The sequence below is a fragment of the Cyprinus carpio genome, chromosome A19 (assembly GCF_018340385.1).
Source record: "Cyprinus carpio isolate SPL01 chromosome A19, ASM1834038v1, whole genome shotgun sequence".
NCBI lineage: Eukaryota > Metazoa > Chordata > Actinopteri > Cypriniformes > Cyprinidae > Cyprinus > Cyprinus carpio.
Window position 1 is genome coordinate 17,281,418 of NC_056590.1, and position 12,528 is coordinate 17,293,945.

The 12,528-nt window shown below is 39.4% G+C and overlaps 1 protein-coding gene across 3 annotated transcripts; it reads right to left on the reverse strand.

Annotated features, from left to right (window-relative positions):
- Positions 1-1,589: 1,589 nt before the first annotated feature.
- LOC109057598 (KH domain-containing, RNA-binding, signal transduction-associated protein 1-like) lies at positions 1,590-12,317 on the reverse strand. Of its 3 annotated transcripts, XR_006162648.1 has the most exons (11): positions 12,025-12,317; positions 10,382-10,503; positions 9,033-9,149; positions 8,660-8,806; positions 8,057-8,193; positions 7,730-7,928; positions 7,573-7,640; positions 7,258-7,316; positions 6,091-6,280; positions 3,968-4,031; positions 1,590-3,624 (listed from the first exon to the last, which is right to left on the reverse strand). XR_006162648.1 is itself a non-coding variant. In XM_042776795.1 (9 exons), exons 1-9 carry the CDS (start codon positions 12,116-12,118, stop codon positions 6,174-6,176), a joined length of 1,050 nt encoding a protein of 349 aa, XP_042632729.1. In that variant the 5' UTR covers positions 12,119-12,317; the 3' UTR covers positions 4,996-6,173. The 3 variants fall into 3 exon arrangements, 1 of the variants encoding a protein (XP_042632729.1); XR_006162649.1 differs by lacking the exon at positions 1,590-3,624 and having other exon boundaries at positions 3,967-4,770; XM_042776795.1 differs by lacking the exons at positions 1,590-3,624; positions 3,968-4,031 and having other exon boundaries at positions 4,996-6,280.
- Positions 12,318-12,528: the final 211 nt, after the last annotated feature.

The following is a 12,528-nucleotide window of genomic DNA, read 5'->3' on the forward strand; positions in this document are numbered from 1 at the left end:
CGTCGACGTGGGTTGTAGGTCACAATGAGAACAGTTTCCTTTTTAGTCATTTAACTTTGCCAAATTATGTTCTGAAAACACAAGGATGGAAGTAATTACTCATCTATAAATACATGAAGACTAAAAGCTAAGGTTCTTCAGCAACACCATGAGTTTATCACCAAAAAGGTGGCACAGAAGCACTTCTGAAGTGGTATTTTGGTATCTTTATGCAGACGGTTTAATGCTGCTCTGAAGTGCCATTAATGCATTTACACAGCTATTACAACTGTATACTTTGATACAAGGGCTTGAGGTAGATTGGAGCAGACGTAATTTAGTCTGAATTTTATGTGCCAATGCATCTTTATACTGAATTTGGCTGTGTAAAGACACCTTAAAACATGATACTTTCTCTACAACTTAATGCTTGTTGAGCACAGCCAAAGGGCAGACCGGCGCCCACTTCCCTTCAAGCTGAGTAGCACCCTGCATGTCTCATTGATCCTCATCTGTTGCACCAGATACCTGAGCACACTCTCATTAAACACACATTCCATTAAAAGCACCACAATTGCTCAACAGACCCTGCTTACATCAAGGTTTGAGCTAAACATCATTTTCTAGGAGCCCGGCTTATCCTCGTTGTGCATTAAAAGTACACAAGACTTAATTTATTCATGAGAGCCGAATGATTAATGTCTTATTCACCCTCATAGGTTTCAAAACATGCTCAGCACAGCAACCAGCAGGACAAGCAGTTATTACAGATTGTCTGAATGTTGCTTGCACTTACAATGGAAGTCTATGGGGAATCTGTACAACAGCTGCCTCATGGACATCCACTTCAAATGGATTTCTGCTGATCTTACAATCTGAGGTATAAGCCAGTATGTTTTTTTCTGTGGCAACTGACAGGCAACAGATGCTATTCATATAAACTATATTCAACCGTAAATGTTCTTTTAATTCTGAAGTCTTCAACCCTCCGAAATTGCCATCATAAAAGGGACAGTCATTTGTAGTGGTGTCCAAATCATTGTGGACATTATCAAGCGCACTCATTCAATCCCACAATGCACCATATTTTATCAATAGCTGATAGAGAACACCCATGAACTCTGGTCATATCAACAGACAATGGCATCTGCAGCACTTCTGCCAAACTAAGTGTCAATTCAAGGGACTATATTAGTGGAGTAATCTAAGAAAATTTGAATGGGGTAGAGGGGCTGGTTTTGGATACAGCCCCACCTTCCTGCTAAGTCCATTTCCAACCTGCTTCAACACACTGCCTGTGATTTTCAAGTGATCCTGAAGACCCTGATTTGCTGGTTCAGGTGTGTTTGATTAGGGTTGAAGACCTTTGCTTTAAACAAAGCGTAAAATTTTCAAGGGAAGTCAAGTTGCAGAACCATTTTATAAACACGGTAGTTGATTGGGTGCACTGCTTCTTTCTTTACCGCACTATTTTTTTATATATATACACCGACTTACTGTACTGTTGAACATTTTTCCATTTAAGTCCACTGTAGTCACAGTCTGAAACCCTGAGGAGAAGCCATCAAGAGACATGAAGACAAGCTTTGAAAGAGACACATAAGAGCCACTTCATGAATTATTTTTTTTATTTTTGACAAAACAGGTAAAAACATCTGTGAATTTAAGTATTCTCTTTGTAGTCATACATAATATGCAGGCTGAGTGTGTGTGCTCTTGGTTGCACCAACTTCCAAACAAGTTTGAATGACTTTCAAATGTAAAGAAAAATTCTGAAAAAGTCACTGAATGGTTTCTCTGACCCCACAGGTTTAGTTTGCTTCTACTGAGATAAGGCCAACAACTAGGCACTTTAGTAAGCTCAAATCCAGTTTAGCTGAATTGTAAATACAGGCTCAATCAATCTCTTTGGGAAACAAAAGAATACAGACTCCTGGCATTTGTATTTCATCACTAATCCCAAGCAATTCCCATTGTTTCCCGACATTGTGTTATGTGCGTCTGCTTATGTGGATGTTGGAAAACATGCAATGGAATGTTACTTCAGTGAAAACCAAGGTGGAGGTGTCCAACTCTCAGTCCTGGAGGGCTACGGATTACTCAAGCCAGATTCCACATGGATGGATTCAATTCATTTTCATCACAGCACAATGAGAGAGACCTTTAGGAGGCTTAGATATTACCAGCTTTTCACACTGAAGGAGGTGGCCAGCAGCCATGGCTCTCCAGGAGGTGAGCCAGAAACAGTCACAACTCCTCCCCGTGCACTCAAAACCCTGACTCCCTGGAGTGTGTACTGGTTAGGTGTGAAACTAGCAAAATAGCCATGCAGGAAGACAGACAGTCAGTGGTGTGAGCGTTTCATTTGCATTCGCAAAGCCATGCTTCCTGTTTTCAGCATGCACAATGTGTTAAGAGGAAAGAGCTGCCAAGCCACAATGCCCCGGCTTGAGACCACCACACATTCCTTGCACATTACCCCAGAGGCATTTCCCCAGCAGCTGTAAGCCATACATGTCTGACATAAATAGATATGACCATGTAAACAAAGACCCATTAAGTGCACACAGTGGGTTTGAATATTTCCTCCTGCTTAAGACTAGTTTTCTTTACCCCCTAGTATCTGTCTGGGAAATGAATTAAATATTTCCATTATCTGCTTTTGCGATTTCTCATTACGGTGAAGCCTGCATACGGATCGGTCCACCACCTACCCACACACACCCATTTCCAATTGCTCGATGGCACTTGAGCGGTGGCATATGCTTATTAAAATCTGTGCCGAGGACTGATTTGTCTCTAATGCAATAAGGCATTAGTCCTGTTAGCCAGTCGGCAACCAGTGGCGGCTCCACGGGGGGACGGACACACTGTCAGCGATGGTAATTGGTCAAAGTGACAGGCTCAAATCCAATGTGCACTGGAGGGAGGGAGGGAAGGAGCAAAAGATGGAAGCAACAGCAATGTACACTAACAGTGACACAAATACAGCGAGGATTAGAAAAGCAGAATTTATGGAAAGCTCTCAATTAAGGCAAGAAAAACCTTTATCCAGAAGGTAAAAACATTAGAGCTCCACCAGCATAAACCCATTCAAACACATCTACTCAAAAGCACGATGAAAATTACCATGGCAATTAAAGGACAAAGTCTGTGCAAAGAGATAGGGGCTGGACAGCTCTAAATTAGCATGTACGTTCCTCCGAGCAAGGAAGACATGCTTGTCTTGCAGAATAAAGCACTGGAGTATTGTCTGAAGTAGACGTCTGGAGAGCCTGGACAGAATTTTTGAGCTTGTTAAAATAATTTCATAGCCAACATGAACAGAAGTAGTCCATTTAAAGTAAAGCGTGCTTAGAAAGCACTGGATGAGGTGAACAGAAAAGAGAAACTTTCAGCACAGAGAAAATAACCTTGCATTACAACTGGAGAGCCAATATAAACACCACCAAGAACTCAAGACTTTTCAGCTTTAACCCATTAAGAGGTTGCTGGTTCAAACTTTAGTCGACAGGACCATCGATTTCTGCCATTCCACCCAGTTCAGAAGCTGTTCGGTCAGACTGTCCACAGATGGTTCCTTAAAGGCAGCTGGTGTTCAGAAGTAAGATTGTTCTTACACTGCAAACAAACACTTGTCTTTTCCTGTAGAAGAATAGCAAGTCGATCAGCAAAGCAAGCAAGAGAGAGGAGCACACACAACTCTGAGACATTTGAATCATCTTTCATGATGAGTACATTCATCACATTAAGTCACTGGAGCTACCAGTAATTACAGAGCTGAGTATACAGTGTAACCCGGAAAGCAAGCCCATTAGGGCAGTGCAACTTTGTGCCATTTAGTGCTTCTTGCAGAACATGCAGATTTGGAAAGCTTTGACTCATCAGAATTAAGATGGATGAAAACTACAGAGTACAAACAATTAAAAGTAACAACTTTTTTAATGAACAAGCATTGATGCATGTTTAAGTGGAAAAGATAACTGACCTGAGGAGAGGTCTGACATTCTCAATTAAACTTTGCATTTCCAGGAATTTCCAGGCATCACAACCTGAGGGAAGAGAGATCGCTATGAGCAAATAACCAAACACTGCCATGATAAACTATATTGTATTGAGGAAGCTCATGCAATCTGCCAAGTTTGAGTCATGCAACTCAAGCTTTTCCAGGTAAATTCTTCAGGTAGGACATTTGAGTGTTTCAATACGTTAAACAATTAAATCGCAAAAGAAAAAAAAAAACAGGAGCAGCATTACATACAGATGGATCTAGATTTGACACTGAGTACTTTTAGCATGAGTTGCATTACAGTTCTGCTCTAAAATGTTAGTACAGAAATATTATTATAAGCAAAATCTTTAATGCGTATTTGTATATTTTTTTCCAATTTACTTTTATATTTTTTTAAACGACTGAATCTTTTAAATCATTGCACGCTGTTACCAAACAGTTTTAAGTATATAAATGTAACACTACTCACTTACAAATTTAGGGTTAGGGTTACCTTTACAATGCTGCACTTAAAAGTTTAACCGTCCTCTCCTGTCCTTTTTGCTAAAAGCAGCCAACTTGTCTTTGCATCAGTCTTGACAAATATGGCCCCTGCATAACTTTTAAATTCAAATTATTTCAGGCTGTAATACATTTCTTATTCTGAGTGAGACCAAAAATAAAATGTCATTCAAGAAAAGTTTAATACATACCCAAGCATCGAATGCTTTAGTTCTCTCTATAGACATTAGGAAGCTATCCAGGTTATTTTAAAGAGCACAGGTCTTACCTCTAGGGTCCTTTTTAAGTATAAAAAGAGAGAGAAACATTAAAGGTGTGCTTTTAATTGTCAAATCAAACACTTTAAACAGACTCATTTATTGTAGTTTATGTCTTCAAACTACATGCATTGTTTTAAATTTAAAATCTGTTTTTTTGAAGAGGAAGAAATGTTGGAACCGGAGCTTAGAAGTTATTTAAAAGGCCATTTCAGATTTTATGAAGACAAAGAAAAATAAACCAGGTTAAAGTTTCATAAAAAACAATCTAGGCTTTATTGACAACTGCTGCAAAACAGGTTTTGGACAGATTTAGTTACCTATTTAGGCAAGCTTACACATGTGTCATTCTGCATTTTATGGAGAGGATACAAATACTAAATGGCAGTAAAGTACAGTTTGGATGTGGGTTGTTGTTTTTTTTTCTTTTTCCTTTTTAAATTATGTACAATAGAGTTGGTTTTAGCTGCAGTATCCCTTTACATAAGAAAGAGATGACCCTTGTGGAGATTGTTGTCCAAATCCTTTTTAAAGCAGTTTGTGCATGCAGTTTATATAGCATGGTGTCATCCATGATAATCTGACATGTTTGATTTTTTTTTTTCTTTTAAACATAAGTAGCCAAACATGGGTTATTCAGCAGAACATTTTTGAAAAGTAACATCTAATTTTAACAAATTAAGGATTTGAGGACATTCCATCTCAACAGCGTCTAATTGGGCTATATTTCAAAACTCTAAAGATACAAGGAAAAATATTGAGGCCTAAATCTACATTTACAGCTTTTAAGGCTATTTAAATCAAATGAGGAATAATCAATGGCTGTTGGAAAAACCATTAAAGACATTTTGCATTTCAGTAATTTATACTCCTTATTACAAAACAGACATTACGTTTAGGGTCTTTTTGCTATGCTAGTATTAAACAGAATTTTGAAATGTAGCCTACATGGGAATCTGCAACTGCACCTCAGCAGAGTTTTTAAAGGTAACACAAATTAAAGTGGCGTCCTGAGACACAAAAAAAGTGGCTGTACAGTTGTTAGGATTTACCTTTCAGCTAAATACTTTTTCCAATCATAGGAACAAATGTTTACCATCGACATATGCAAAAAAAGCAAGGGTAGGTATGATCAGAGGAAGAGATACTGGCAAAAACAAACAAACAAAAAAAATTATAAAAATTAACCAAAAAAAAAAAAAAAAAAAAACAGCCATGTTTAACCGAATCCTTCTAAAGTTTGTGTTTATTCTTGAGGCATTCAAATGCCGTTCTGTCAAGTTTCTTTTAAAAAAGTCCGGAGTAAAAAAACGCAACCAAAAAAAACAAACGGACAATTACTTTTGTCGGGTAGCTTAAAGCGTGAGCTGCCATGGGAAACAGTTGTCATGGCGATGCGTTGGGTGACGTTCCACTAGTCAGATTTAGTATCGTCCATAGGGGTGCTCCCTTAACCCAGGCTTAGTCTGTCTCTGAGGGGGAGCTTTTCCACCGGCAGCAGAGTGCTGTGTCCCGTTCCAGTCATTTTGAGCTGCGGGACCAAACACACAGTGCAAGTGTATAAGATTAACAGCAAGCAAACTATAGCTTACCAAGGTGTAAATGACCTTCACTAAGTCCCACCTTAAAAACATTACTGACCAAATCTACCTTGGCAAGTGCTCAGGGCAAGACTCTGTGTTAGAATGGTTTCAATCTCAAATTTATAGGAATTATTCAAAAATAATGTAAAATGTTTTTGGTAGAGCACTAATTCACACATTTTATTTCATACTTATTTTAATACATCTATGCTATGGATCAAACTATGTGCTGCATCCGAATATGGCTACTTCCATACTACAGAGTAGCTGAGTATGTAAACAGTATGTGAAAGCTATAGTATGTCCAAATTCAAAGCATTTGAAAATATCATACTACCCATATTCATACTAAATATAATGTACTTGTTTAAGTCACAAAGTTTCAGACCAAATATAGTACCTACTAGACCAGTGGTTCTCAACCACATTCCTGGAGGACCACCAACACTGCACATTTTGCATGTCTCCTTTGTCTGACACACCCATAACAAGTCTGTGAGTTTCTACTAATGAGAAGGTGACCTGAATCAGGTGTGTTTGATTAAGGAGACATGCAAAATGTGCAGTGTTGGTGGTCCTCCAGGAATGTGGTTGAGAACCACTGTACTAGACAGTATGTGATTTCAGACAGCTTATGCATCAGGCCTTATTTCCAAATGTACAAGTATAACATTTAGTGAGGTCTCACGGGTAGTAATACTTCCTTAACCACCTTGAAATACAGAAACTGTTCTGTTCAGTAACACTAGCGTTTTCAAATGTAACACGAGTCCTCATCCTTAAAATAACTATAATAAATGTTTGAAAACATTAGCAACAGCAAACCATTGGATGGGAATTAAATTACCCTATATCAGACCAGGAAACTAAATCTTTCACATAAAACATTTAAAATTCAAAACGTGAAAAAAAAAAAAAACCTTACCGTAGTTTTCATATCCCTCTTGTGTCTCTCCATGTCCGTAGTCATAGTATTCTGGTTCTCTGAAAAAAAAAAAAGCAAGTACAAACACTGTTTAAACGAACAACTCTTACACAAGAGAACCTGGCCTGAATTTCCTAAAATCACATACTAAGCCAAGAACATTGCGCTTTAAAAACCCTGGGATGTTTCCAAAAAGCCTCTATAAACCACAATAATTATAAGCTGTTGTTATAAATTATATATAATTATAAGTTGGTCTTTTTGAGGAAACTTGGACTCCCAAATGTACTAAAAAAAAATTTACTTTTAACTTACGCTTGTGGCTGACTGTAGTAGCTGTCATAGGATTCATAGCCTGCATCTGTGTAGCTCTCATCATACGACTGAAGAGGAAGGGGGAAAAAAAAAACAATCAATCCAAAGGGCACTCAACATCTTCAAAGCAAATTCTGAAAAAAATAAAGAAACATACATAATCTTCGTATGAATCTTGGGTTGGAGGGTGTGGAGGGGGCATCCGCTGAGATGCAGGGGCGGGTGGACGGGCGCGGTTGGAAGCTGCTCCTCTGGGCGGCTGGGATGATGGTCCACCTCTACCTGCAGGAGCTCCCCTTGTGGCTCCACCTCGAGGAGGTCCACCACGGCCACCACGTGGGGGCATACCACGACCCCTGCAAAAGTAAAAAGTGTTACGTTTTCTCTGCATTAATACCAGTTTTAGAATCTGAATGCAAATCCAGCTCAAACTAAAAGAGTCACAATGAATCTATTAAAAAGATGTACGCATTAGTGTGGGTACCTGGGTACTCCAGGAGGAGGAAGACCTCCACGGCCTCTGATGGGTGGCCCTCCTCGGCCTCTGCCTCCATGTTCCTGACCGCCATTTAGAAACTTCATCTCCATGAACTGCTCCTGGCAAATCTCATCCATCATGTCCTGCGAGGTAGGCACACAGCTCACTAACACGACACTCTCCACAAGAACATAAGGACATGCAAATAGTGGCTTTCCACAAAAACAGATTCTTAAAGAGTTGGACAACGTAACTTCAGCATGAGAAACCTAGCTCATATAAGGCCATTTCCACAGTGCACAAAGGTTAAAGTCATTTACAGGGAAACACACACAGTTTAGTGAAACCTTTCAGTCACTCAGTTTAGACAAGAGTGAGCTTGAAAACAACCGATTTATCAGATTAAATATTAATCTGCTGCCACAGGCAAAGCAAGTGGAGTTACAATCCAACAATGCAGGCAGTCTGGACTTAAACAATGGTCCATTTGGAATTCATAAATCACAGCACTATAAACAGAAAGCTTAGACAAAACACAATATCAGCACTTGACTGCAATGATCTCAGGGCTGTCTTTCTTGAATCTGGAGCAGATTTCTGAGTACTTACAGGGAACAAGAACTTTTTGATCTCCTCCATGGCATGAGCCATGCGCACATATGCCTCAGGAACAGGAGCAAACACCTCGATAAACACATGAAGCTCCATGGACAAGTGTGCATACTTTGGTTCACCACCCTTCCTCAAGACCTCCTCCTGAAAAACACAAAAAGTAGCTCATGAGATATAGTTTACCCTTAGTTTGTCATTAAACCTTCATTCTCACAGCAAGATAACCAGAACGTGATGCATCAAATAGCCTAGAAACATCCTTTTATTCCTTTTTTTAGAGCTACCTTAAAAATCCAGCAACAAAAGTGAGGGGCCCCTGGTAAAAGTTGTTCTTGCAACAATCATTCAAACTTATGCAATGACACATTACCTTGGTTTTGTCCCTCATGGATCCTTTCCCCAGCACAGAGATCTTAGCGCCAGTCTCCTCCTGCAGTCTCTTGATTGTGTTCCCCTGCGGTCCGAGGATCTTCCCAACAAAGTTAAACTGCACAAAGCAACAGAAAATTAAATATTAAACCCACAGCGTTTAAAGAAATCAACAGCACCTCACTCAGCCTGACTAAACTTGTTTCAAGGACTAAAAACTCGATAGTTTTGATCTTCCAGAAAAGGACAAGATTAAATGGAATGCAAAGATCAAAGGCCAGAGTCGTGCACCGCTAGACACAAAGACACGGGTAACGTTAGACGGTCTGGGAAAGCATAGATGAGGACATTCAGACAAAATTGGAGGAAAAAAATAAAAATAAAATCACACTCAGGAGACAACAAAACCTCTGTTTCTTAGTAGAAAACCAAAGAGAAGTGCCACTCAAAAAAAAAAAAAGCAAAGAGGTAAAATCTAACCTTTAAAATCAAAGTAACCCACGGCAGGGAGAACCTAAAAGTCTGCTGTGGAATACATTTGTGTGCAGGTGACAGCTGTGTATCAAGTCATAAGCAAAGATCTAACACAATGTGTTGCCTCTAAGAGATACAGTGACCACACAAAGACAACTCTGAAGATGCACATCCTCAGGACAACCCATTTTCAATCTAATCTAAGCAAAAGCTTAATATAACAAGCCGTTCTTAAAGAGAAACAACACTTTCAATTGGACTTGAGCGGCATAATCAGTCATGCAGAACATGCATACCAATCTGACCTCCAAGTAATAGTTAAAAAAAAAAAAAGAGCAAGATTGGATTCTGGACAGAGTTGGAGCAAAATGAAATGTTAAAATCAGCTAGTCTCAACTGATCTGGCAAGCAAACTTTAGAGAATAAACATGCAAGGTCAAAGAAATACACTGCTATGCTCACAAACCAGCAGAGGACTCAATCAAATGGTCTGATCGCCTCTGGCAGGTAAGCTATCACAGGACGCACACAAAGAAACATGCATTTGGAAAATATCTTAATCCTCTTCACGACAGATTACAGGCCTTTCACAGGCTTCAACAATCAAAGGTTTGCAAAATTGTCAAAATATGCCCCTGGTGAGTTCAGACCTACTATTTCACTCTTTAATAGTTCTTTCCTATACTAATGCAATTCTTGCCCTAAAATAAGTTCTACTTTCCTTTAAAAAATTTAGCACCTCCCGAGAACCCTCAGGTGACCTTTGCATCCACTGAGGTGTAACACATTCATTCAACACCAGATCTGAAGCAGCGCACATGTAATCGAGTAAACCGGCACAGCATACATGTTCCTGAATACCACAGTGACACTCACCTTGGGGTACTGTTTGACTGGTATGAGAATCCTTTCCTTCAGTTTGATGTTTTTCTGGGTGAAGAGGTCCAGGTAGCTGTCTGTATCTTTCTCCGCCTCTCCTTTCTCAACCCTCTCGATTTCTAAAAGGCACAAGAAATAGTTTTGTCATCAGGTTTGAACATTTAAATACAAAACCTAGAGCTACTTAATATATTTGAAAATACTTCACCAATCATTGCTTAACCAGCTATTAAATGCATTACAAATCTCAATCGGCAGAAACATTTGCACACAAGTTTTGACTTCTACATCAAACAACAGGGTCAGAAATTTATTGCAGAGTAAAAATCTGTTTTAAGAAACAAGTTTTAAACCTTTAAAATGGGCATCACCAGTCAGGAGAACATTAACATGGTTACATTTCCCTCATTTAACATGACAAGCCGGATTAGACGTTATCATTTACAGGCCTGGGATATTTTTCAGTACATCTCCAGCGTGTTTTACATCAATGGCAAATGTTTGTCTGAGATTTAAGTGTTTGCTTCAGTTTGCAAAGAAAAGTGCTTGCCACAAAGACACTGGAAATAAACGCCATCAATCAATAGACTCGGCTTTTTAAATAGCTTTTCACTGCAAGTCTGATGCTAAACAATGAACACTTACATGCCTCTGCAAAGGTAACTTAAGGAACTGATCTGCTAATACAAACCACAAGATACAGTTAAACTCCTGCTAGGCTGATGATATAAGACGTGTTGAAACGAGGCCAGGAAAAGACATTTCCTACACCAAAAAAATCAATTTCATCTCCAGATGCAACACTTCCCAGACTAAAGCCACATATGGTCCGGATGGTCTTTATTACTACGACAATTCTCAAACTTAAGACATTCACCCGTCTTCAATTTCATTTGATCAGCCTTGGACGACTTCATCTGAAGCTTTCCAGATCTTTCCAGTCTAGACAAACACGATAAGTGCATGTCGGCTGGGACTCGACGCGTAAGATAAAAAGAAACGCCACGTTGACCCCCATAGATACAGAGCACTCTTTACAAGCAATGGGCAGTAAATCTTTATTTAAAATTGCATATATATATATATTTATATATATATATATATATATATATATATATATTTATATATATATATATATATCTTACTGAAAATGTATCTCAAAAATAAAATGTAAAAAAAATACTAATTAGCTATGTTAAGTTTTATAAAACACGTAATCTGGTTCGAAAGTTTCCCCTTCCATGAACGCGCGGCAGCACGCGGCTCAAATAGCGCGCTGGAGCGGAAACGGGGCTGCGGGGAATGATGGGGATAAAACTCTACAGCACTACGGGTTTCGAGCGCACACAAAAGAGAAGGGTACAAAGAAACGATATCCTCCGGCAAAAGTGGAGTTTGTCCCTCCAAAAAAGCACGGAAAATGGCTTCGGCTGCACGTGCCTGGCTCTAGCTGAGTAACGTACACAACCCCCCCGCGCGTGCTCAAGCGAGACCAACGGTCGCCCCGCGTCCAGAGAACGACTACAGTCGATTCCCACCGGTTCTTTAAATAAAACTACGACTCATCTACATCGCAAAAAGTTCCCGGGCTAGATTCCCACGCCTCTTCGCCTTCGTTTTCACAAAACAACGGCTTTTACCTGCTGTTATAAGTTTCAAGGCGTGCGTGAACGACGCGTCCAGGCTGTCGCGTTCCGCCAGCAGCTGCGGAAGGTATTTGTTCTCGTTCTCCATGTTGAGTTTGTGAGTTAAAGAGGATTTAAACACCAAACGTCCGACGGCGAAACTGTTTTAGTATCCACTTTCTTCAAGAGGTAATAGGAGGCACACGACTGGCTGCTGCTGCTGCTGAACCGCTGTGTCGATTCGCAATGGCTCCTGCTCTCCGGCGCGCGCTTGGAAACAGATGAACAAAAGCTTAAGACGAGCGCAAACGACTTGAGCGAGCAGAAATAACGTCACCAAACTAGACGTATGGGACCGCCCACTTAGATGTGATTTTTTTTTTTTTTTGCATGTATGCATTTGCTTTGGGAAGAGGCTGCCAGTCACATTCAGTTTATATATATATATATATATATATATAGATATATATATATATATATATATATAGATATATATATATATATATATATATATATATA

Bases quoted from the DNA above. Each gene is read 5' to 3' on its own strand.
- LOC109057598 (XM_042776795.1), bottom strand. From the start codon at position 12,118: ATGGAGAACGAGAACAAATACCTTCCGCAGCTGCTGGCGGAACGCGAC. The intron at 7,929-8,056 runs GTACCCACACTA...TTACTTTTGCAG, and splicing joins CCTCCTCCTGGAGTACCCAG to GGGTCGTGGTATGCCCCCAC. The intron at 7,317-7,572 runs GTAAGTTAAAAG...TTTTTTTTTCAG, and splicing joins TACTACAGTCAGCCACAAGC to AGAACCAGAATACTATGACT.